Source organism: Phyllobates terribilis, unplaced genomic scaffold (genome assembly GCF_046119375.1).
Source record: "Phyllobates terribilis strain yellow unplaced genomic scaffold, ASM4611937v1 Scaffold_7__3_contigs__length_470593459, whole genome shotgun sequence".
NCBI classification, from domain to species: Eukaryota; Metazoa; Chordata; class Amphibia; order Anura; family Dendrobatidae; genus Phyllobates; species Phyllobates terribilis.
The window spans coordinates 215,891,575-215,916,453 of NW_027362767.1; the positions used below are offsets into that span (position 1 = coordinate 215,891,575).

A 24,879-nucleotide genomic window follows, 5' to 3' on the forward strand; every position below is an offset into this window, starting at 1 on the left:
ATATATAAAAGATCACCCACTGCTTTTCCACCCATTAAAAATAAAGAAAGGAAAAAAATGTAAAAAGTAAATATATTAGATATTGTCGTGTTAAAAAAAGTCTGATCTATTAACCCCTTTATGGCCTAATGCTTACTAATACGCCCTGGGCCTTTTGGGCCAGATATGTATTAGCAGGCCCAGGCGATTTCACCAGCACAGAGGCTGGGCGGGCACGATCGCCGCCGGGTGTCAGCTGATTGTCACCGCTGACACCCGTAACTATGTGCAAGGAGCGATGATGCACCGCTCCCTGCACATTAAACCCCGCAATGCTGCGATCGAAGTCGATCGCAGCATTGCGGGACCAAGGGGGGAGGTAAGCGCCGATACTTACCTCCTCTCTGGCGTCCCGCAGTGTCTGTGCGGATGTTGTCATGATGATCTGATGTCATTTTGACAACATCTGGGTCACCAGGAGGCAAAAAATTACTTTGGTCATGCGCAGTGCGCGACCAAAGTAACTTCTCCCTGTGCAGCGCTTACAGGCTGTATAGCACAGGGATGCCGCTGCATTCCTATGCTATACAGCCGATCAGAATGTAAAAAGTGAAAGTCCCATAGTGGGACAATGTGTAAAAGTAAGAAAAGTGTCATAAAGTGAAGAAAAAAAGTGTAAAAATATTAAAAAAAACAATTAAAAAAATAATCCCCAAAAAATAAAAATATACTGTACCCATAAACACATATTATTATGAAAAAAGCAATAAAAGTACACATATTTGGTATCGCCACATCCAGAACAACTTGACCTATAGATCCCACTAGTTAACCCATTTAGTGAACACGGTAAAAAAAAAAAAATAAGCAAAAAACTTTGCTTTATCATCATACTGCCAAAAAAAATTGAATAAAACGTGATCAAAAAGACGAATGTAAATAAAAATGGTACCGCTGAAAACATCATCTTGTCCCATAAAAAACAAGCCACAATACAGCTGCAACAGCCAAAAAATAAAAAAGTTATAGCTCTCAGAATAAAGCGATGCAAAAACAATTCTTTTTTCTGTAAAATAGTTTTTATTGTGTAAAAGAGCCAAAACATTAAAAAAACTATATAAATGCGGTACCGCTGTAAACGTACTGACCTGAAGAATAAAGCTGCCTTATCAATTTTACCACACACGGAACAGCATAAAAAAAAACTAAAAAACAATTCCTGAATTGTTGGTTTTTGTTTATTCTGCCTCCCAAAAATCGGAATAGAAAGCGATCAAAAAATGTCATGTGCCCGAAAATGGTACCAATAAAAATGTCAACTTGTCCCGCAAAAAACAAGCCATAACATGACTCTGTTGGCCGAAATATGGAAAAATTATAGCTCTCAAAATATGGCAATGCGAAAACTAGTCTTTGCAAAAAAAAAGTTTTGTTTAGTGTGTGACAGCTGTCAATCATAAAAACCCGATATCAATCTGGTATCGCTGTAATCGCACCGACCCGAAGAATAAAGTCATCTAATCACTTATGCCGCCCGAAGAACGGCGTAAAAAATAAACTCAAGGGTTAGGGTTGTGCTAGGGTTAGGGTTGTGCTAGAGTTAGGGTTGTGTTAGGGTTAGGGTTGTGTTAGGGTTGTGCTGGGGTTAGGGTTGTGCTAGGGTTATGGTTGTGCTAGGGTTGGGCTAGGGTTAGGGTTAGGGTTGTGCTAAGGTTAGGGTTGTGTTAGGGTTGGGCTAGGGTTAGGGTTGTGCTAAGGTTAGGGTTGTGTTAGGGTTGGGCTAGGGTTGGGCTAGGGTTAGGGTTAGGGTTGTGCTAAGGTTAGGGTTGTGTTAGAGTTGGGCTAGGGTTGTGCTAGGGTTGGGGTAAGGGTTTTGCTAGGGTTGGAGTTGTATTCGGGTTGGGGTTAGGGTTGTGTTGGGGTTGGGATATTTTCAGAAGTAAAGAAACAAAATGATGACGATATGGCGATTAGAGTTGAGCGCAAGTGCTTGCTACTTGAGTTTGCATCGGATACTCGGGTGTGCTTGAGTGACATGCTCGAGTGTTCGCCCCATATGTTTTGCAGCTGTTGTACAGCCAAAAATACCTTGCCGGGATTGCCTGCAATACATAAGTGATCCCCGCTTGTTTTTTTGGGTGTCTAACAATCGTGAAACATGCGGGCGAGGACTCGAGCATGTAACTTGAGCACCCGTGATACTTGGTGCATACTCGAGCACCCGATGCAAACTCAAGTAGCGAGCACCTGCGCTCAAGACTAATGACAACTTTTTCAATATGATGACCTAATGTTATCAAATTCTGTCGTACCTCTGGGTTCAAAATGTTCATGACGCGCCCCCTGGGACATATTCCTTTTTGAGGGGAATACCCGGCACCGGATCAGATGGGGGGTTGTAGTCTCCGAGCGGCTGTGACCCGGTCCCGTGCCCAGGGCGTCAAGCTCAGGGTTATGTGGCAGTCTTTACTGATGTTATTAAAGTTCGTTGTGTCGACTACGCCACCCGTTGTGATGCGGTCACTGTGGCCGCCGCTGCAGCAGGGTCCGCTGAGGCTGATGGTGGATGCGCAGCTTGGTGGGATAACCCCCAACGGGAGGGGTATAGCCTCAGAGGGGACAGGCGCAGAGGATGGGGGTTGTGGTGGTGCGGTGCAGCCGGTAATGATGACAGACTCGGGTAGTGCAGTTAAGGGTCTTTACTTACTGCAGATGTTCCTGGTCACTCTAGCTCCAAGTGACCTCCCGAGCCGTGCTGCGTCCACCAGGTCCTGGATCCGGCCAACCCCCAAACAAGTCCGGAGCGTGGCCCTGAGCTCTCCCTCTGTCCTTCCTTCAGCCGTCCCCACCAGTGATTCACCTAAATCCAGCTCCCTCGGGCCTTCTGTTGGGCAACCTTTGGCCTCAGGTTCCCTGACCCTCCATGTGGTGTGCCTTCAGGGTGAATGTAGTGGGTGACCGTGACAGACTCTGCCCACGGTCTCCGGTCTCTGGCTGGGGAATGTCTTTACCCCCACCAGCTTGGGTTCCGGTACCCTTCTGCTGACTCCTCACCCGGTGTTCTTATTTGGGTTCTTGGGTCCCTTCTTTGTCCCCCTCTGGGTCTCCTTCTTTACTCCACTCTCTCTCCAGGGCTGTTGTTTCTTTCTGCAGGCTTGTCCTCTGCATCTGACTTACTCTCTGCGTCTGACCCTGATCTAAGTTGGTGCCCTCCTTTTATATCCCTCTATGTGTGAGCTCAGGTGACCAGCACCCAATGAGCTCCTACCACTACCCAGACTGCTCCCCCTATCTGCCCCTACACTACATGGGATGTTCCTCCCCCCTCCCACTCCAGCCAGGAACAGGCTCGGTCGCACCTGCACATTTCTAAGTGGGAGTGCCGTCGGCCTGCTCCTCTGGAATGGGATGTATGTAGTGCATGCAGTCTATCTGAGCTCAGTTCCACACTCCATCCTTACCCGGGAGTGGAATATCACACCTCTGGGTTGAGGTGCAATACCCCTGCAGCAGCCGAATCCTCAGGGTGCTACATTCACTATACCCCTTGATAAAATCCTTGAGGGGTCTAGTTTTCAAAATTGTGTCACTTGTGGGGGGTTTCCACTGTTTAGTCACATCAGGGGCTCTCCAAACGCAAAATGGTGTCCGCTAATTATTTAAGCAAATTTTACATTCAAAAAGTCAAATGGCGCTCCTTCCCTTCTGAACCCTGCAGTGCGCCTAAACAGTAGTTTTCCCTCACATATGGGGTATCAGCGTACTCAGGAGGAATTGCACAACAAATTTTGGGGTCCATTTTTTCCTGATACCCTTGCGGAAATAAAAAATTGGGGTGTAAAGTAACATTTTTGTGAAAAAAGTTAAATGTTCATTTTTTCTTCCACATTCCAAAAATCCCTGTGAAGCACCTGAAGGGTTAATAAACTTCTTGAATGTGGTTTTGAGCACCTTGAGGGTGCAGTTTTTAGAATTGTGTCACTCTTGGGTATTTTCTGTCATAAAGGCCGCTCAAAGTCACTTCAAATGTGATGTGGTCCCTAAAAAAATGGTTTTGTAAATTTTGTTGGAAAAATTAGAACTCGCTGGTCAACTTTTAACCCTTATAGCTTCCTAAGAAAAAAAAATTTGGTTCCAAAATTGTGCTGATGTAAAGTAGACATGTGGGAAATGTTATTTATTAACTCTTTTGTGTGACATATCTCTCTGATTTAAGGGCATGGAAATTCAAATTTTGAAAATTGCGAAATTTTCAAAATTTTTGCCAAATTTCCTTTTTTTTTTTACAAATAAACGCAAGTCATATTGAACAAATTTTAGCACTATCATGAAGTACAATATGTCAGGAAAAAACAATCTCAGAGTCAGGGGGATCCGTTGAAGCGTTCCAGAGTAATTATCTCATAAAGTGACAGTGGTCAGAATTGTAAAAGTTGGCCTGGTCATTAACGTACAAACCACCGTGGGCGGTAAAGGGGTTAAAATATGGCATTAATTAACCCGATCAATAAACACTGAAAATAGAAAAAAAAAATCAAAATGTCAGAAATTTATTTTTGTTGGCTACCTTACTTCACTAAAAAAAATTAACAATAAGAAATCAAAGCATCGTATGTACACAAAATTGGTATCAATAAAAATTTCAGCTCATTGTGCAAAAAAAATGCCCTCACTCAGCCCCATCAACAGAAAAATAAAAATGTTACCGGTCTCGGAACATGGCGATCGCAAAAAAAAAAAATATTTTTTGCATTATTCTGAATTTATTTTCATCACTAAAATAGAAAAAAAAATTGAGAAATGTTTGATATCCCTGTAATCGTATTGATGTGAACATTCATTTTTTCGAATCATTTTTACTTTACAAATGAGCGCCATGAAAACGAAACCGTTAAAAAAAACAACACGGAATTGCATTTTTTTTTTCCCACCATTTCATCACATTTGGAATTTTTCTTTTCCGGTTTTTATGTTTATGTTTTGGAAAATAAAAAAAAAATATATATATATATAATGGCTCTTGAATGAAAGCGAAAAAGAAAAAAATTGCCAAATTGTAAAAAAAACTTCTGCAAATAATAGAAGGCAAATGATGTAAAAATTTAGATATTTGTTAATGAATGGTACAACGTAAAACATTTTTTGCTTTCTACGTTCCTCATAGAAAAGTATTTCTGGCACCATATAAATGTCACTTGTTATAATAATGTTTCATAAAACAGCCTGATGTTGTAGACTCCAAATGTGACGGCAAAAATCCCTAAAGTTAAATTGAGCAATTAACATTGTGCTATTTCCCTCTGGCTGCTGTTTCACTCTCTGTGCTAAATCCCTTGTGTACTTGCATTGTGACAAACCCACACACAAGTTCATTATCCTAACACCACCTACTCTTACTGGGACTTTCCTGAGACTTTGCAGAGTAGAAGTTACACTAGTGCACAAGTGAGGAGTATCGACTGTAGGCGGAACACTCCCTTGTAGGATGGGAGGGGATCTCTGGACACTTGGAGAGGAGGTGGGGGCGCTGGTCCTTTATTTAGGGCTCTGATCGCTGTATAAGAACATGATTGTGGGGGCCTTTCTCAATCCTGAACTGAAGCTGAGAGCGCAGAACTCAATAAAGATATGCGAACAACAGAGGAAATGCTGCAAGAAGACAGGAATCATATTACTTCCAGCTCAGATTCTCTGCGTATTCAAGATAGGAGTATTAGGAGGCTGAAATGGGCCGTCGCTTTCTGTTTTATACTCCTCACCGCCTTGGTACTGTTTGCAGTTTTCTTACTACGAGGTGGCTTTCCTGAAAAGAGAGACAAGGTAAATCATAATTGCAACACTTTAAAGGGGTTAATTCAGACTTGAGGCGCTCTACCGTGACTGCAAACTTGCGAATCCTCGCAGCACGCTGTCAGGATTCTTCGACGAGTTGGCACAATCCGACTAGACGTGTCCAGCCTCACTCGATTCACTTGCACACGTCTAGTTGGCACGTGATTGCATATATGTAAATATTGGAGAATCCAAGATTCACAAGTCTGCAGTCACAAACAGTGACAGCAGACTTGAGCCCCAAGCCTGGACAACTCCCTTTAAGCTTAAAGGTCACGTACTAGCATGAGCACTGTGATTTTTATCGTTGCCTGGTTGCTGTGTTTCTAAAACCTTTACATAGGGGTACTGTATATACAGGGGCGAACATATTATTAGTGCATCCTGTGCAGCCGCACAAGGGCCTAAAAGGTAAGGGGGCCCATTTCCACCTCCAACGCAGGTGGAATTGTGCATTATAATGAGCTATTGCACTGCAAAGATCTCATATATTGTTATTGCATGGGGGCCCTTTTCTGTGTGTCCTCCAGTGGGTATATAACATGGAAGGATTATGTAAGGTCTAGTCTGCCATACTCGTACACCTCATTATTGTTTAATGTGCCCTAACAAATAGGAAATGGGATATTGCAGTGGCTAACTATACAGCCGCCAGGGAAGGATGTCGCCTCAGGTGAGGTTCTAACCCTTCCTTATGGTTGTTGTACCTGTCAATGTGCAACTTTCTATCTGCATCCCATTCCATTCCTAAAATTTTAATTGGCATAGTCAATAGGGGAAGTGGAAGCAGCTTAGATGATAATAATCAGGGCTCATGTTACATGCTAAATATTTTATTGAGTATGACAAGTATGAAATGTCATCATGGGTAAAATTGCAATCGACATTAGTCATGAAATGCATTGGAATTAGGTCAATTGAACACATGACTATTCATAAAGATTACAGAATCATTATGAGGTTGTTTATGCAGATTTTTTTAAGGGTTTTTTTTTTTAGATATCGGAAAGACTGCATCAGAAAAATGGTCCCATTCACAATATATAGTCCAAAGTTTTTAGAGTGTTATTAGCAGGAAAAAAAACTAGACAACTTGGCTCATAGCAGACACTGGATGGGCATCCGAGGTAGACGTTGGGCGTATGATGAGCTTTCCGTAAGCTTTATAAAAGGGAGGCCACTCTAAAGTGAGGGGAATTGATTTGCAGGACTCCCATCCATCAGCCAGGTCACTGGTCTGTGACCTCAGGACAGGACAGGTGAATCGCCTTCCCGCCAAGCATTCTCACTCTTCTGGCGCCATGTTTAGTTTGACGCAATGATGACGTCGCAAAAGCCTAGCTGATCAAAATAAGAGGTGTGAGTGCCGGGAGGTAAGGAGATTCTCAGGCCTCTCTTCCAGTGGTCACAGATTACTGACCTGGACAATGGATCAGGGTCCTGCAGATCGATTCCCCCATCTCTAGAGGCCACCGATCTCTGACTCTTGCTGTGGCTCTCTGCTTAGGAGAGTTGGGTAAAGCGCTTGTGATAAATCACATGTGACACGCTGCAATGTTTTTGCACATGGGTGAAGAAAGTCATATCCTCAAGATTTAAAAAAAAAAAATGATTATGAGGATACCTACCTATAGGTGACAGTAAAGAGAGAGTTTTCTTCTTACCGGAAGTGCTAATCGGCGTGCGTTGGGGTTTCTGTGGTGTTGTAATTGAGCGGCTTTATAGCACAGAACTACTACATGTGGACATACCCTTTTTATGCAATGTATCAGCTGCTCATATAATTTTACGCCTTTGGGAAGTGTAATATTTCCATAGATGTGACTTCCCAATTATACGACAAATTTAACTACTATAGATTAAAAAAAAAAAAACATATATATCATGATATCAATAATATAAATAATATTAAATAAAATAATATAAAGGGTCTAATTAAGACCCTTTATATTAATTAAGGTAAAATTTAGGCTTCCCGTTTCTTAGTATACACTGTATATCACTATGCTAGTTATATTTATATACTATAGTACGGAGGTAATCATGTGTAGCAGTTGAAGGGAAAACTCTCTGATATCATAGAAGCAAGAGCCAACTAAAACTTTTTGAATTCAGGAGGTCAAAATGATTAAGAATTGGCTCATTTCATAACCGAACCTGACAACTTTTGAAAACTGCATAGTTGTGAAATCCCACTTCGCCGTCCTGCTGTATTTTCAGAAATATTAAAGAATTGCAATTTAAGCAATTGCCCTAGTGGTTTACTTTTAATTACCAGAAAAAAATGGCAGAACTCTTTATTAACCTGTATTCATGTGGTTTGGACGAGGTCCACGTTGTTACATCACTAGGGGGATAAGATGTCTAGGGCTCTTCAATTGAATATTTACTTCTTGTGTTTCGTCAATCATTGATAAAGTTATGATTTCATGTGATAACACATTACAACAAAGGAATGTATGGTATGTAGTGTCATGGAGGATGGATCTCATGATGAATGGTCAAAAGTACAAGGTGAATGACTTGTAAGACACGCACGACAAGAGTACTGTACATGTACAGTATTGTGCATCAGTATTAGACAGGTGTGGAAAAATACTGCAAAGTAAGAATTTGTTTCCAAAATGAATAATACTTTATTATTATCAATCAGTATAATGTAAAATGAGCAAAGAGAAGAGAAATCTAAATCACATCAGTATTTGGCGTGACCGCCCTTTGCCTTAAAAAACACATCAATTCTTCTAGGTACACTTGTACAAAGAAAACAGGATTCTTCTCTATATATGTTCTAACCGTTCCCATTATATGGTAACATGATTAAGGGTTTCACTACCCGAAACTAGTTGTTTTATTTACTATCATGGCATTTTAATTCACCAACTGGAATGTTTTTCATTCACACCAGTGAAGAAGAGTTTTTTTGGGATTTTTGTAGAGCTGGATTTTTCTTTCTTTACACTTGTACAAAGTTGGAATTTTGTAGGTTTATAGTAAGGTCTATAAGTGACCAGTTATACCAAATAGGTGATAATGATGATCATTTTCATATGTAGGTTGAAACACAATCATTCACTAAAGCAGAAAGAGCTGAGTAGGATGTTTAAAACTGGGTGAGGAGCAGCCAAGCTCTACTACTAAGGTGAGGTTGTGGAAGATAGTTTCATGTCACAGATCATACACCATGGTAATACTGAGCACAGAAATAAGACATAAGGTAGTTATACTACATCAGCAAGGTCTCTCCTAGGCAAAGATTTCAAAGTAGACTCATGGTTCAAGTTGTGCTGTTCAAGCTCTTTTGAAGAAGCACCAAGAAACGGGCAACATTAAAGACAACAAAAAACAGTGGTCAGCAAGGAAAACATAGTACAGTAGATAAAAGATACATCATGCTTACTTACCTTTGAAATTGGATGATGTCCAGCAGTGCCATCAGCTCAAAAATAGTAAAACCAGTGGGACCCCGCTGCTAACATCTGATCGGCAAAATCTGGTTGAAAGTTGTCTTGGTAGAAGAGTGGCGGCCGAAAAGTCATGCATTCACGATGGAAACAAGACCAAGCAACTTAAAGTTGGGATTAAAGACTGGAGTCACTCTATGTGACTGCAGACTTGTGAATCCTCATAGCATGCAGTGTGCGCTGTCAGGATTCACTGGTGCCAGTGCTGGGAAAGGGCAGTCATGTGATACAATATGCATACTTCCAGCCACATTCTGACTAGACATGACTGGCCTAACTCAATTCACTTGTATTGAGTGAGGCCGCGCACGACTAGTTGGCAAGTGACCAAATGTATCCAAATCACACACCCACCCTTCTGGTGCTGACACCGGAGAATCCTGACAGCGTGTAGTGTCCAAGCTGTTAGGATTCACAAGTCTGCAGTCACATAGCGTGACTGCAGACTTGAACCCCATACTTAGACAACTCCTTTAACTGTACACAAAAACATAAGAACTGGGATGCCGAAAAAAATGGCAGCAAGGTGCTCTGGACTGATGAGTTCTGGAATCACCTTATATCTGAAGATTTGGAGTTTCCCACCATTTTGTTGCACTCCACAAAAGAAATATGGGCATTTGTGGATGTGACTACAGTAGTTTTATAGATAGCCTGTAGTGAAATACTGACATAAGTTACATTGGAGAGTGTTGCACTCATGGTCTCCTCATGTGAGTGAATGGAGGAGAAGGGGATCTTCCGCCATTGTCAAGGAAGTTGAGTTGGCAGCTAGCAGATATTGATGACATAAACTTTCATTATGCCCTAAATGTCTCAGATACTAATACCCTTTTACATTTCATTATGTATGAAAATGGACCAGAAAAGGTTGTTCATCTTTGGGAAAAAGGAAAAAAAATATATTTCTATCAGATCCACTCCAGGCTTAAGAAATTGTACCAAATCTGCAATTGCCATTCCAACTAAAAGCGGGTTCCCATAATTGAGTTTATGTTATTAATTTAGAGCAATAGTGGTCTCATCTGTAAGACCCAAATATCTCAGAAAAAAGCAGATCTCATCCTTAGTTATGGAAGACTGATGATGATAATGTGTATAGTCCCTTTAACAAAATAGGAGTTAGAAAAGCCAATAAGGAAGTGGTATCCCACAACTCGAATTCACATGTCATAAAACTGAATTATGGGAAAATCCCTGATATGTGTAACGTAAGCTAATGAGAATTTCCAACTACCTTGGATTCTCCTGGTGCGTGTCTATGTTCTCATATTCACAAGACCATTTCATTGTCAATAATGCTAATATATTCAAAAATAGGGTTCCTACACAATGATGACCACTTGGTATTAAAAAGATATTGGTTTTCTTTTCGGGGGCTGATTTCATTTATTGGGTGACCTACTAGCCTTCACTTCATGGTGCAAATAGAAAAACGAGTGCCGAATACCAAAAGATCAGAATTGGACTCTGGTGCTTGTTTCCACATCCGAGCACTTGCTTGCAAACCATACAATTAAGAGAGGATAGAGGCATAGGAGAAAGGGGTAGTTCAAATGTTTTCATTGTCCAATAGCAAATGGAATTGGACCTACCAAGGCTGGACGTACCCTCTTCATTGGCTTCAGAGTAGGCCCAACTATAAACTTAAAGGGAACCTGTCACCAGCTTTTCCCCATATAAAGAGGACGGCCACCACCATTAGGACCTTTTTTATAACATATCGGAATGCTGTAAAAAAGTCCCCAATCCAGTCTGCAGATCCAAAAAAATAGCATATAACTGATATGCCGATGGGCATTTCCGGTCTTGATCCGGTGCCCCTTCTCTTCTTATGATTGCCATCCTCCCAAAAAATAGTTACATTATACTTACAGATAGAGGGGTCTGCTGATGACCCCTGTGCTTGTCATTATAATCCTCCCATGAAAGCCAGTGTTTAGCCGGCGTTCGTAGGAGATTGTGATTTTCTCTATACATAGCAGCGCTGAAGCCCTGCTGTATATAGCACAAGCAATCAGATGATCACAGCTTCAAGTCCCGTAAGGGGACTATTAAATACAGTAAAAAGTGAAAACAAAATGTTTTTAAAAATATAAAAAAATTAACAAAATACGAATGTACAAATCACCTCCCTTTTTTTCCCATTTAAAATAAAAAATACACATATTTTGTGTTTCTAAATTCACTATAATCCTATTTATCAAAATATAAAATAAGTTAATCCGATCGGTAAACGGCTCAACGAGAAAAAAACAAAGCGCCAGAATTACAGTTTTTTAGAGGCCGCAACATTGCAATAAAATGCAATAAGAGGCGAGCAGAACATCGTAATTACCCCAAAATGAAATCAGTAAAAACGTCAGCTCAAGGCACAAAAAATAAGCCCTCACCCAGGCCCATATCCCAAAAATTGAAAACATTACGGGTCTCGAAAAATGGAGGCAAAAGCAAAATTTGTTTTACAAAATTCCGATTTTTTTTCACCCCTTACGGTAAATAAAAAAAAATATGCATGTTTGGTATCTGTGTACTCGTACTGACCTGGGGAATCATATTACCAGATCGGTTTCACCATATAGTTAACATGGTGAATAAAAAACATCAAAAAGAATGATAATTACAAGGAGAATCCAGTACAATTGACGGTGACTAAGCAGGACAGCAGAATAACAGGTATCACTATGATATTGAGGCGATACATTGTGATTTTTCAGACTAAAACCTTATTATTACTGCTTATACATTTCATGTATTACCAGTGAAAAATATAGATTTTTTTTTACTACTATTATTATTTTCACTCATTATTTTTATCTTTACTTACAGGGAGAAATGGGCAAACAACAAGGTAAGTTATATGAGCTTTAATTTCTATAAGGTAGGTCAAAGTGTAATTGATCAATGAAAAAATGGCTAAAAAATAAAAATTATCCCTCTATATTGGATTCATTTTTTTAAGTGAATCTGTCATCAAGATTTCACTCTCTATACTATTTATAGGCACATGTAGCTCTTTCATAGGCAAGTCCAGCAATACCTTTACATTGCCATACCATTCCTCCGTTACTGAGAAATCAACGTTTGAATTGATATGTAAATGGCCATGGTAGATCTGAAGCCACAGTCACTACAGCTCTATTCCCCTCCCAGCACCGCCTCCATATAAAGACAAGTCGAGCAATACTTTTATATGGCCAGTCGTTCCTCTGTTACTGAGAAATCAAGGTTTGAATTGATATGCAAATGAAGCTGAATGACTATGGTAGATCTGAAGCCTCAGTCACTCCAACTCTATTCCCCACCCAGCACCGCCTCCTCCTGCCTGACTGACACCATCTAGCTGTGTGACTTCAGGCAAAGGAGTTGTCACACAAGCAGCAGGAGGCAGCCGGGCTGGACAGGGAAGAGAGCTGGAGTGACAAAGGCTTCAGATCTACCATAGTCCTTCAGCATCATTTGCATATTAATTTAAAAGCTGATTTTTCAGGAACGGAGGAACAGACTCGCCATGTAAAGGAATTGCTGAGCTTTATTTTCAAAGAGCTACATGCTCATACAAATAGTTTGGGGTGTGAAATCTTGCTGAAAAATTCCTTTAAATAATATTAATGTCTTACTTATTAATACATATTTGGTAACAGCCAAACTGCAGATAGTAGATTTAAATGAGCTTTCTGTGATCATACTTTGAGAGTACTAATGTATGATTTTGGGGTACACAAACCCAGTATGCCCATTGGTCATAAGTACAAAGGATCAACAATTCCCGCTATAATCCTGTGGTCTCTTCACTACAGTACATGACAAATTGACAACCACCAGGTGCAAGCAGACATATATGAATGCCCCTGCGTCAGTTACTGCAGTGAAGGGCGGGCCGTGCTACAGGGAAGGACATGGATAGACCATGAATGTAATTTTTTTCCTAATTTGCATTTTTTTTAAATTAATTAATTAATTTTTTATTTATTTATTATTATTTTATTATTATTATTATTTGATTTAACATGGCTGTGCAATAATGATCATTATCTTAATTAAGGGACCAATACGGACACCGAGAAAAAACCCAAGGCTCACCTAACAGGTACTGATTCTACTGATTCTAAACTTCATTCTTCAAAAGACAAAGACCCTCAAAAAGTTCTTTCCGCTTTTTCAAACATTATTTCATTTTATCTTCATGCCTTGTAGCTATTAACACATTACTGTGACTCTTACTAGCAGTTTCCCTTTTTTTTTTTTTAGATTTAAAGGGGTTATCCAACTTATCGAGAAATATAGAAAAAAAAATAATAAATACAAAAAATAACAGAACTCACCACTTGTTTCCCCAACAATTCAGTGCTGATTTTATTCCCAGCCTTTGTTTTCAGGGGCTTTAGAGGTCACTTGCCATACTGCTTTCATCACGGATCCCATCGTTGAGCTGTGATGGTGGTAGTAAGACTTCTGCGGTCACTGATTAACTGTAAAGGTTGCAAATGCGTTGTACACATAGCTTTTTTGTGTTGATGTTTGAATGATCAAAGGTAGGAAAGTGGATAGTTCCATCCTATAATGTTACAGCGTACGGCTAAGAGAGGCCGTGGCATTTTCATCAGTGGAGTCCAACATCTGGGACCTGAGTTGCCGATTCATCCAAGCTTTTATGCCAAAAAACTGCCAGAAAAGTTTTGAAAAGACACAAAATTGTGGAGTTCCACAAACATTATGCCACTTTTTTGCATTATTATGACAGTTTGCCTCAGATCCATTGAAATGGCCAGAGCTGGGATGGAGATGTGGCCGCAACCGCCCATCAAATTAGTAAAAATTGGAGTAGCATTTCTGGTGCAGAGCATGGAGGTGCATGCCACTTACAAGGGGTTTTCCCACAAAGTTAATTTTAATCAATAGATCTTGGAATAATAATAATTTCCACAATTGGATGTATTTAAATAAAATGTTCCTGTGCGGAGATAATCTTATAAATGTGCCCCTGCTGTGTACTGTGTAATGGCTGTGTCTGACCGTACAGGGACATGGTCTGATCATACCACAGCTCCTGGGCAGGGGAGGAAGAAAGAGAGGATACAGACCTTACAGCAGGGGATCACAACTGATTCTTTCTGTGAGGTCAAACATTTTTTAAAAATAGGCAAAGAAAAGTTTTATCTCACAAAAAGAATCAACTGTAATCCCCTGCTGTAATGTCTGTATACTCTTTTTCTCCCCCATCCCTGCCCAGGAGCTGTGGTATGATCAGACAGTGTTCCTGCACAGTCAGACACAGCCATTACACAGTACACAGCAGGGGCACATTTATAAGATTATCTCAGCACAGGAACATTTTATTTAAATACATCCAATTGTGGAAATTATTATTATTCCAATATCTATTGATTAAAATGTACTTTAAAATTAACTTTGTTCATGGGAAAACGTGCGCTTCGTAATGAATTTAGCGCTTTCTATCTCAGCAAGACTGGCATAGTGCGAATGTGCGCTATGCCAGTGTTGATGAATCGGCTTCTAAGACTTTTCTCCTGCATCGTAGTCGTCCAGTTCATTGTTGGTGCAGAGACCTGTAAATGTTACCGAAATTTCCACTATTGATGAATTAATTCTATCTGGATTTGGTTTGTTTCTGCATCAAGTGCATAGATATCTATAAGCCCCACTCAGATGACTGGTTCGATTGCTGCAGAGGAATGGGACAGTTGCAGAAGACTTCAACATATGCGACTGTACTAGTATGGGTTACAGTCTAGACTAGGTTTGCACCGGTTAATAATCCACTGAGGGCTCCTACTGGTAAAACTAAAGTATCAATCAGCCCTTACCCAAAATACCATCTCAGAGGAGCTACCATGGCATGCCCGAATTACAAGTAGTAGGACAGACCAGGTGATTTTTCACAGAAATGACCCTAAACACTGAGGAAGCCCGGGAAGCTCCAGTGATGTAAATGTCCACATACGGAGAGTTCAGGGCGGTTATGTCACTGGAGCTTCCCCTGCGGTTCCAGTAAGCTGTCTGTATGTAGTACCTGTTCAGATATGGACATTGACATAAGAGGAGCATCAGAGAGACAATCGGGACTTAGAGCGGGAAATTTTGCTCTTCGAGGACTTCAGAAAAACTCCACTGATACTTTGAAACTTAATACCAGCAATCCCAGCGACGCCGCAGCTTCATTCTGCCCTGAGCTCCGGCAGGTCCGGGTCTACAATGTTGCTTCTGACCCAGTCCACGCACACTATGGACTCTTGTTCTCCAACCTTAGGATAAGCGTAAAAACACAGTCTTGACTCAATGCCATATGCTGTCATGCCATCATTTAAGGTATGTGCACACATTGAGTATTTGCAGAAGATTTTTCTGCAGCAAAAAACAGTCTGGGCAGAAAAAACTCTGCATAAAATAACTGTGTTTTGTCACTTTTTTACATGTGTTTTTAATGCGTTTTTTTCCTCATTCATTTCACTGCGCGAAAAAATGGCGCAAAACCGCTAAAATAATTGACAAGCTTTGGATCTGAAAAAAATAAGCAGCTTGTGCATGAGCTTTCCTAAATCTCATTCACTTTGCTGGTACTGAGAAACACTGCATTTTTTTCCTGGGTTAAAATGATGCAACAAAAACGCAACGTGTGAACAAGCCCTTAAAAGTATCCATTTTTTTAACTGGATACTAAGGTATAGAATAATGTTAAACAATAAGCTATTGCGTCACTTATTTTTACGGCATGCTGATCCATACTGACCAGCTTCCATCTGGCAATATGGACACCCGTAGCATTAAGGTCGGGAACTTTCTTGATGAGCACGTTTTATGTCGGAAAACTGATTTGTTCGATTTAACTCAATACTTACCTAATGCATAAAACTGCTAATTTCTCCTAGGCACAAGACAAAGCAACGCAAGTGCTAAAGATCTGCAATGGGAAGCTGCCCTTGGCCTGGCGTATCTTGAAAATGGAATGATATATTCCAACAAATCCATCATCATTCCCAAAGAAGGATTTTATTTTGTGTACTCTCAATTGTCTTTCCGCCCTCCAAGTAATACGTGTGTTGATGACAAGTCTATATCACAGAGCATCATGAAGGCCAATTCCAACTATCCAGAGCCGGAAACTATTCTCAGTGGAATTTCCTTTTGTATAAAGGACAGTAAAAAATATCAACCCATTTACCTGGGTGGTCTTCTTCATCTGACCAAGGGTGATCAGCTGAAGGTGTATATAAGTCCTGGCACTCCACTTGACACCTCTGAACACAAAACCTTCTTTGGTGCTTTCTTGGTGTGATGCTGGATTACTGTTGTGAGTAGACTGCTGATTGACACTGTCATTGAGCCTTATCTTTAAAGGGATTACTTGGTGCTGCTCACTTTCACGGGTGAGGGGAACTGATCATTTTATTACGACCCTACACACTTGATGAGATACATACACGATCCAGTACAAGGTACTTGAAGAGTATCGGCAAGTGCATGGTGTCATCGTCACCGGCGGAAGTGAGCATCTCGGACCCTTTAACGTTTAACTTAAAATGTTCTTGTAAGTTATTGTAGATCACACACATACATATATATATATATTTTAATAGTTTGTTTTGCATAGAGTTATTTATATAAGACCAAATTAATTGTACATGATTCTTTCACATGTCCTAATGTTATACATTTCAGTTGACTATTTCTTCATCTCTGCTAATTATAGGACGGTGTAAAAGTCAACCCTTCGTCTAGGTTCTCCATGTCAGACACATCGGTAGCATCGGCTGATCTCGTGTAGTAGGACTCTTAGTTCTTCCTGGATGAGATTATTGCACAGTCCCCGGTATGAAGGTGTCACATCCTAGAATTCAAGTCACCGAAAATAAGCTGTGTGTAGCCACTGAGCCGGAAGGGAATGTTGGCAGATTTCAGCCGTAGATTAGTGATTGCAGCTCTGAACAGATTCAGGCTGTTAAGAAAGATTAGTACAAAAAATGTAATGTATATTAAAAGCTACTGAAAGGGAACCAGTGACAATGAACATGGCGTCTGATCTAAGGAGGCATAGAAGGAGCTAAGCCAATCAATATATATCATTACAAAAAGATTCATAGAACACCACCATTTAGTTACTCACAGTGGGTGCCAAGCCTCCACCAAAACATTCAATTTATCCCATAATATGAATCAAAAAATGAAGGCAGCATTCCATAAAAAAGGATTTCTTTTTGAAAAAATGGGCTTTATTGAGCCCAAATGGCAACGTTTCGGTTCATGGAACCTTTCTCAAGCCCATGAGAAAGTTTCCATGAACCAAAAAGTTGCCATTTGGGCCAAATAAAGCCCCGTTTTTTTTTGCAGAAAAATCCTTTTTGCTGCAGTGCTGGCTTCATTTTTTGATTCATATACAGATGCATCTCCACTAAATTAGAATATCATCAAATAGTTAATTTATTTCAGTTCTTCAATACAAAAAGTGTAACTCCTATATTATATAGAGTCATTACACACAGAGTGATCTATTTCAAGTGTTTATTTCTGTTAATGTTGATAGTTATGGCTTACAGCCTAAGCATTTAAAAAGGACCCTTAGTCTGTTTCAGTAGGCTCCACAATCATAGGGAAGGCTGCTGACTTGACAGATGTCCAGAAGGCAGTCATTGACACACTCCACAAGGTCCCAGAGTCTGGAGGAAGAGTGGAGAGGACACAATCCAAGCTGCTGGAGGTCTAGTGTGAAGTCTCCACAATCAGTGATGGTTTGGGGAGCCATGTCATCTGCTGGTGTAGGTCCACTGTGTTTTATCAAGACCAAAGTCAGCGCAGCCGTCTACCAGGACATTTTACAGCACTTCATGCTCCCTCTGCCAACAAGCTTTTTGGAGATGGAAATGTCATTCTCCAGCAGGACTTGGCCCCTGTCCACACGGCCAAAAGTACCAATACCTGGTTTACACACAACAGTATCACTGTGCTTGATTGGCAGCAAACTCGCCTGACCTTAACCCCATAGAGAATCTATTATAGAGAATCTATGGGGTATTGTCAAGAGGAAGATGAGACCCCAGACCCAACAATTCAGACGAGCTGAAGGCTGCTATCAAAGCCACCTGGGCTTCCATAACCCCTCAGCAGTGCCACAGGCTGATCGCCTCCATGCCACATTGCCGCATTGATGCAGTAATTGATGCAAAAGGAGCCCGACCAAGTATTGAGGGCATTTACTGAACAGACATTTCAGTAGGACATTTCGGATTTTAAAATCATTTTTCAAGCTGTTGCTATAAAGTATTTTAATTTACTGAGATATTGACTTTTGTGTTTTCATTGGCTGTAAGCCATAATCATCAACATTAACAGAAATAAACACGTGAAATAGATCCCTCTGTGTGTAATGACTCTATATAATAGATCCCTCTGTGTGTAATGACTCTATATAATAGATTCCTCTGTGTGTAATGACTCTATATAATAGATCCCTCTGTGTGTAATGACTCTATATAATAGATCCCTCTGTGTGTAATGACTCTATATAATAGATCCCTCTGCGTGTAATGACTCTATATAATAGATTCCTCTGCGTGTAATGACTATATAATAGATCCCTCTGCGTGTAATGACTCTATATAATAGATCCCTCTGCGTGTAATGACTCTATATAATAGATTCCTCTGTGTGTAATGACTCTATATAATATAGGAGTTTCACTTTTTGTATTGAAGAACTGAAATAAATTAACTTTTTGATGATATTCTAATTTATTGAGATGCACCTGTATCTATTCTTTAAATAGATAGAACACATCCCCATTATATTCTATGGATATGTTCCCTTGTCTGCCTTTTTTTACAGACCAAGGGGCGAATTCATTAAAGGGTTATTTTGCAGGTTAATAGTGTTCTGATACCGTACAGTGTTGGCACTGAGAGCCCCGCTGCCTGGAGGAAATGAACTATATTTCTCCAGGCAGAATTCATCTTTCAGACATAGGGTTGGCGCTGACGTAGGTTCAGTCACCGCTCTGTGTATAGAGAGAGGCAGCTGTAACAGTGACCCCAGCACTGACTGACAGCTGGATCAGCATTAGAGCTCACTATAAGGGTTGTCTGTCAGTCAATGACAGGAGCGTGGTTACAGCTGCCTCTCTCTATACACAGAGCGGTGACTGAACCCGCACCAGTGCCACCTCTGTGAGTGAAAGCCGAACACTGCCTGGGGCAAAAAAGGTCATTTTATTCTGGCAGTGGGACTCTCAGTACAGACCTATCTTGGTTTCAGAACACTATTAACCTGCAGAATAACTCCATATCTGCAGGTTAATAGTGTTATTTGACATTACAGATTCCCTTTAAGACTAACATTTCACTAGAAGTATGAAGTATTCTGCACCAAATTAATTAAGAGATGCATGCCACTTAAATGAATTTGGCGCACCTTCTCAGTGGAGTGTCCTTCCTCAGAAATGCGACTCCAGCCAGGGACTACAGAAGGGCCTGCATTTTTAGTGAATTTGAAGGGCTAGTATTTCCACACCCCGTCCCACCCCGGCTTCTCCCATTTTTGCGGAGCTGCTTCAAACTCCGCATCGCGCAAAACGTTTGTGACTTTTCAAAGTATTTTATGCTAGAATTCTGGCGTACACACTTTGATTAATCGACGCTAAATTGTCTGCACGAAAAAAAAAAAAAAGAAGTCTGATTTTGATCCCATTCAGAAATCAAGATCGCCCATTCTAGTGAATGTCTGTTACAAAAACTAAATGCTGCAGCACTCGGATGCCTTCTGTGAGTCATCCGAGTGCTGTTCAGTTTTTTACTGCTGAATGTGCAGGAAAAGCACACGAAAAAAACTGATGCCATTACTGATGGCAAAAATTGACAAATGCACAAAAAATTGCTGAAATTAAACTTCGACTGATGAAAAAAATAGCCTTTTTTGTATGCACATGAATGAGGCTTTATAACGAGGCTTTATAGTGAATCATTTCCTGCAAACCTTTATATCCGTCTGCTCAGTTCCTTGTATCTATATGGTGCTGCCACACAGATAGGACTGCAAAGTAGAACGTAACAGATTCTCTTGAACTTTTTATGTAGACTGATTATGTAAAGAGGTGTTCAAAGGTGGAGATTTGCTGAAAAATGTCCATTCCAAATATCTTTCTATACATGTAAATGAGTATTTAATTTCTGCTTCAATAGATTGGGGCCAATTCAACAAGATGGTTGTAGCGCAAGCTGGCACTACACCAGCCTTGGCAGAGTGCAAGGCACCAAATTAATTCATTCATTCAGAGGCGCACACCACTTAATAAATTTGGTACCTCTAGTAAGTGGCTCTGTGCGCTGTGCCTGAAATCCCACTCCAGTTGGGGACCGGAGTAGCATTTCTGGGGTAGAAAACGCCAGCAGATTTAATGAATTCAATGAGGGACATAGCCACATCCACAGCTGATCCAAACAGGCATGAAAACTCCAAAAGTCGCAACATTTTTAAGCAACTCCACATTACGCAAAAATTTTGAAACTTTTCAAAACTTTTATGCCACTTTTGTGAATCAGTCCTGTCTGAAAAAATGTAAAAAGTAACTGTTTCCCATAGAATTATCTCTTTAACAAGAACCATTTTTAGTTCTCAGATTTTCCGCACTTGTCTGTTTTTAATAGCTAAACTCATGAACAACAGATATCTAACAAATCATATTGATAGGTTTGGCACAGTACATGGTGTAAGCCAGCTCGTAGTATCACCTCTAGACCCAAGAACAAGGGATCAGTTCTCTTCTATGAAGAGTCGCCAGCCATATCTCAACCAGATGCCATATAAAACTATGTGGAAAATTCTCAACTTTAACCATGAACTCTTTTTTTTTAGTGACCTGATTGAATACATTATTAATGTTAAGCATTTTATACCTTTTTTTTTTTCACATGTGAAAGTTCAATTTATTTTTTGTATCCACAACTTTTTACACTGTATCAGTTTTGTGATATACACAATTATAAAACATTCTGTTTTTGGAAAAGCTGTGAAAACATATTATATGAATAGTTTTTTTCTTTGTGCCCAAAGTTTATTTTATACCCTTCTTATGCCTCATGTAACGGTTTACTGTGTGCCTCTATATGGAGATAACATGGAGATACCCCTCCTCGGAAGACATGCTTCTAGAGTACCATCTCTACCTAATGAAGCGTGCCACAATATTTTTCTAAATCTGAAGCATAGTTGTACGGTATGAGTCTATGAGCTCTATAATACCGCTTTATACAGCCATATACTTCTATAACCATAAGTGGAATATATCATATTCTGGGAGTATTTGCTACATTTTTTTACACCATCTTTGGCTCTTTATATAAAGTAATAATCAGTAACAAAAAAAGAAAACTTTAAAAGTAATAAATATTTATGTAACACTTGTTTTAAAGTGGCCGATACATCACTCTGCCCGAAAAGGGTTACTCGGACTGTATGTCATAAAGGTAATTGAAAAGTACAAGCACATACATTGTAATATATTGGGTGATCGTAACATCCAATCATATTATTATGTTCAATTTTATAACCTACTGTAGACTGGAAAAATTAAAGGGATTTTCCACTTCATCCCTACTTTAGCAACTGTGTTGTAGACATGATTTTGAGGCACTTACTAATATGGGGTGTGAATCAACTCTTATGTGACAACATCTCCAGCACATCTTTTGATTGCGTCTTGATGTACATGTGACTGGTAAATCATGAAGAAGAACTGTGGATACTTGCATGTGGTGGCCCGTTCAGAGACTTCTCGTCCAATGACCATAGATTACCTACATGGCCACTGGACCGGGTCTTGAGAATCAATTCTTACCATCTCTATTTGGTAACACAAATTCCTGTCTTCAATACAAATCTAAAGCGGACAACCTCTTTAAGATTTACATCCAATGGTTTGTTATAGTTTCTCAAGAGCAAACCTTAGAGGTCACCTCTAGAACTTATTGTGTACTTTTCAATAACTTTTACTCATTCATGCCTGAAGAACCCATGTAAAATGTTCTTCACTCCTGAAGAACCCATGTAGAACGTTCTTCACTCCTGAAGAACCCATGTAGAACGTTCTTCACCCCTGAAGAACCCATGTAGAATGTTCTTCACTCCTGAAGAACCCATGTAGAATGTTCTTCACTCCTGAGGAACTCATGTAGAACGTTCTTCACGCCTGAAGAACCCATGTAAAACATTTTTCAGTTCTTCACAGTAGTGTCATGGCTACTGTCTATAAAGAAACCATGACCGAGGTGACATAGTCATTTTCTGAAGTTTCTGAATAGATTCCATTAAAGTTGGACTATAATGGGATCCATTTGGGATCTGCTATTTTTTTTACAACAAGCATAACATGGCCGAAACCCATGATGAGCCCCTAAATGGTAGAATAGTTTGTTGAAACCTAATCTGATCTAGCAGATAATACATCTTCATATATGTGGGTACTGGAAACTATTTAGTAAAAGTAGGGAAGGAAAAAGGGAGAGACAGCTCACCACAATCAGTTGCACCTTGTCGGCATAGGTATCACCGCACGGAAAATGTAGCAATGTAGAAAAAAGATTATCTCCAGCATCCAAGATATTCGGCAAACCACAGTGAATCCACAACTGAAAAACCTATTATGCCTTAGTCGTGATCTAAGCTGTGGATTCACTGTGGTTTGCCGAATATGTTGGCTTTTAAGAATATGTAAATAAATGTGAACTTTTATACTTACCTGATTGAACATCGCTGGAGATAATCTTTTTTTTTTCTACATTGGAAAATATTTAGGTACTTCATTGTCTGCTCTAACAAGTTTGGTTTGACAAAAAATGTGAGCGTAAAGAAAAATGGTTATGTAATCAAAAGGAATTTCCCTGCTAAGATAACATTTAATTAGCTTGTATGAATGGATTGCTGTGTACGTCATCGTATCAATCATTTCATAGGGGGAAGGATGATCGTATATTATTTAAATGAGGATTTTGTTCAAGATTCTTGGTTTAAAATTATTGTTGTGCATAGAACATTTGCAATTATGTATAAAATAATAATGATAGTAAAATAATATAATAATATTGCAGCTGTCACACTGGCCACTAGAGCAGTCTCAATGAGAAGATATTTCCTGTTGTGTCCAGGTGACTTCTCAGCTTTGCTGTATCAACTGGGGCAGAATCATCAGAGTCATCTCGTTAACGTTAGAAGGCAGACAATTATTGACAGCTCTTATTATAATGCTTAAGGTGTAAATATTTAAGATAACAATGTTATATATGCAGATAAGGTTCATGTGCCTCATTTCCGTCACTTCCAGGAGAATGTAATAATCTATGACGTATCTCTGTCAGCTGATATCCATTATTTGCTGCTGCCTTTAGAAAGCGCACACACCCTGCCGTACAATTTATACAGACAAAACAGTAAAGATTAAAAAAGAAGAAAAACAAAGAAAATGGAATCTAATCTAATAAAAAAAAGCAATGATCATGTTCCCTTTAACATCGTAAATCTGTTTTATGTTAAAACGTGTATGCCTATTGTACTTACAGTACTTTCAAGCATTAAATTGGATGTATCACCAAAAAGACCAAATTAGAATCGATTATTCACAGCAATAAAGAATAATATATCAAGTTGTTTTGTGTGTTGTGTCCTATTCTTATACATCGTAAGTCACACATATACCATTGCTGCAATAACTGATTGAAAGTTTACTAAGGACTGAACTGGAAATACAACTTTACTCACTACGATGTACATTACAGAGCATAAACTTCCAGATATGCGGGTAAAGAAAAAGTTCGTTTTAGTGTTCGACAATGTGCATGAAGGTTAATGAAATACCAGCTATTGTACAAAACCAAGTCTGCAACAGCATATTGGTAAAATAAAGAAAAAATGGCCACCTCTTTAAGTACTGGTGGAGACGTAAGGAGAAAAAAGAAATGGTGTTTACATCTTCATATTCCTCATATCTATGACTCCCAGCTTCTTAAAGGAGTCTGTCATGTTCCCAAATGCTATTAACCTGCAGATATAGGGTTAATCCGGAGAGTAGCCCACCCACTGCACTGAAAGGGCACGCAGCTGATTTTCCCATACAAGTGCAATCCGTGGTTCTCCTGGATAGCGCTTGTACCTATGATATTTTATGGGGCTGTACACATATCCAATTTTTTCCGCATGCCGAGTAGTCCACGGAAAAAATCAGAGATATGTCTGATTTTTTTTTCGAGGGTTTGAATCAAAATTGGCTATGCAAGTTTATGGGTCAGTGAAAAAAATCTTACCGCAGTCAGATGACGTCCAAGTGCCGTCCAAATTCCACAGACTGACAGAAAGGAAGACGGTGGGAAAACTTTTTTTTTCTCCACTTACGAAAAAAACTGATGCCACTCTAATCAAACTCTGATCAAAGTCTGATCAGAATAATCGGTCTGTTTTTCATGTGTGTGGAGGAATTAGTTGTGTGAACCTAACCCATTAACTTTATTCTTCCCAGGAGCAGCCGGCTTTTAGTCATAGAGGAGTGTCTAGAGAGATCAGTCATTGCTCAGTACACAGTGAGCTGCGATTATAAACACGCCCCAGA

General features: G+C 39.8%; 1 protein-coding gene across 2 annotated transcripts; it reads left to right on the forward strand.

Moving 5' to 3' along the window:
- Positions 1 to 5,380: 5,380 nt before the first annotated feature.
- On the forward strand, positions 5,381 to 23,909 carry TNFSF15 (TNF superfamily member 15). Of its 2 annotated transcripts, XM_073639727.1 has the most exons (5): positions 5,381 to 5,799; positions 12,105 to 12,126; positions 13,321 to 13,365; positions 16,166 to 16,587; positions 16,987 to 23,909. In XM_073639727.1, exons 1-4 carry the CDS (start codon positions 5,608 to 5,610, stop codon positions 16,570 to 16,572), a joined length of 666 nt encoding a protein of 221 aa, XP_073495828.1. In that variant the 5' UTR covers positions 5,381 to 5,607; the 3' UTR covers positions 16,573 to 16,587; positions 16,987 to 23,909. The 2 variants fall into 2 exon arrangements, with proteins under 2 accessions (XP_073495828.1, XP_073495826.1); XM_073639725.1 differs by having other exon boundaries at positions 16,166 to 23,909.
- Positions 23,910 to 24,879: the final 970 nt, after the last annotated feature.

Excerpts from the sequence above, each read along its gene's own strand:
- TNFSF15 (XM_073639725.1), top strand. The coding sequence starts at position 5,608 with ATGCGAACAACAGAGGAAATGCTGCAAGAAGACAGGAATCATATTACT. Across the intron at positions 12,127-13,320 it reads AGAAATGGGCAAACAACAAG|GGACCAATACGGACACCGAG; the intron begins GTAAGTTATATG and ends ATCTTAATTAAG. Across the intron at positions 13,366-16,165 it reads ACCCAAGGCTCACCTAACAG|GCACAAGACAAAGCAACGCA; the intron begins GTACTGATTCTA and ends AATTTCTCCTAG.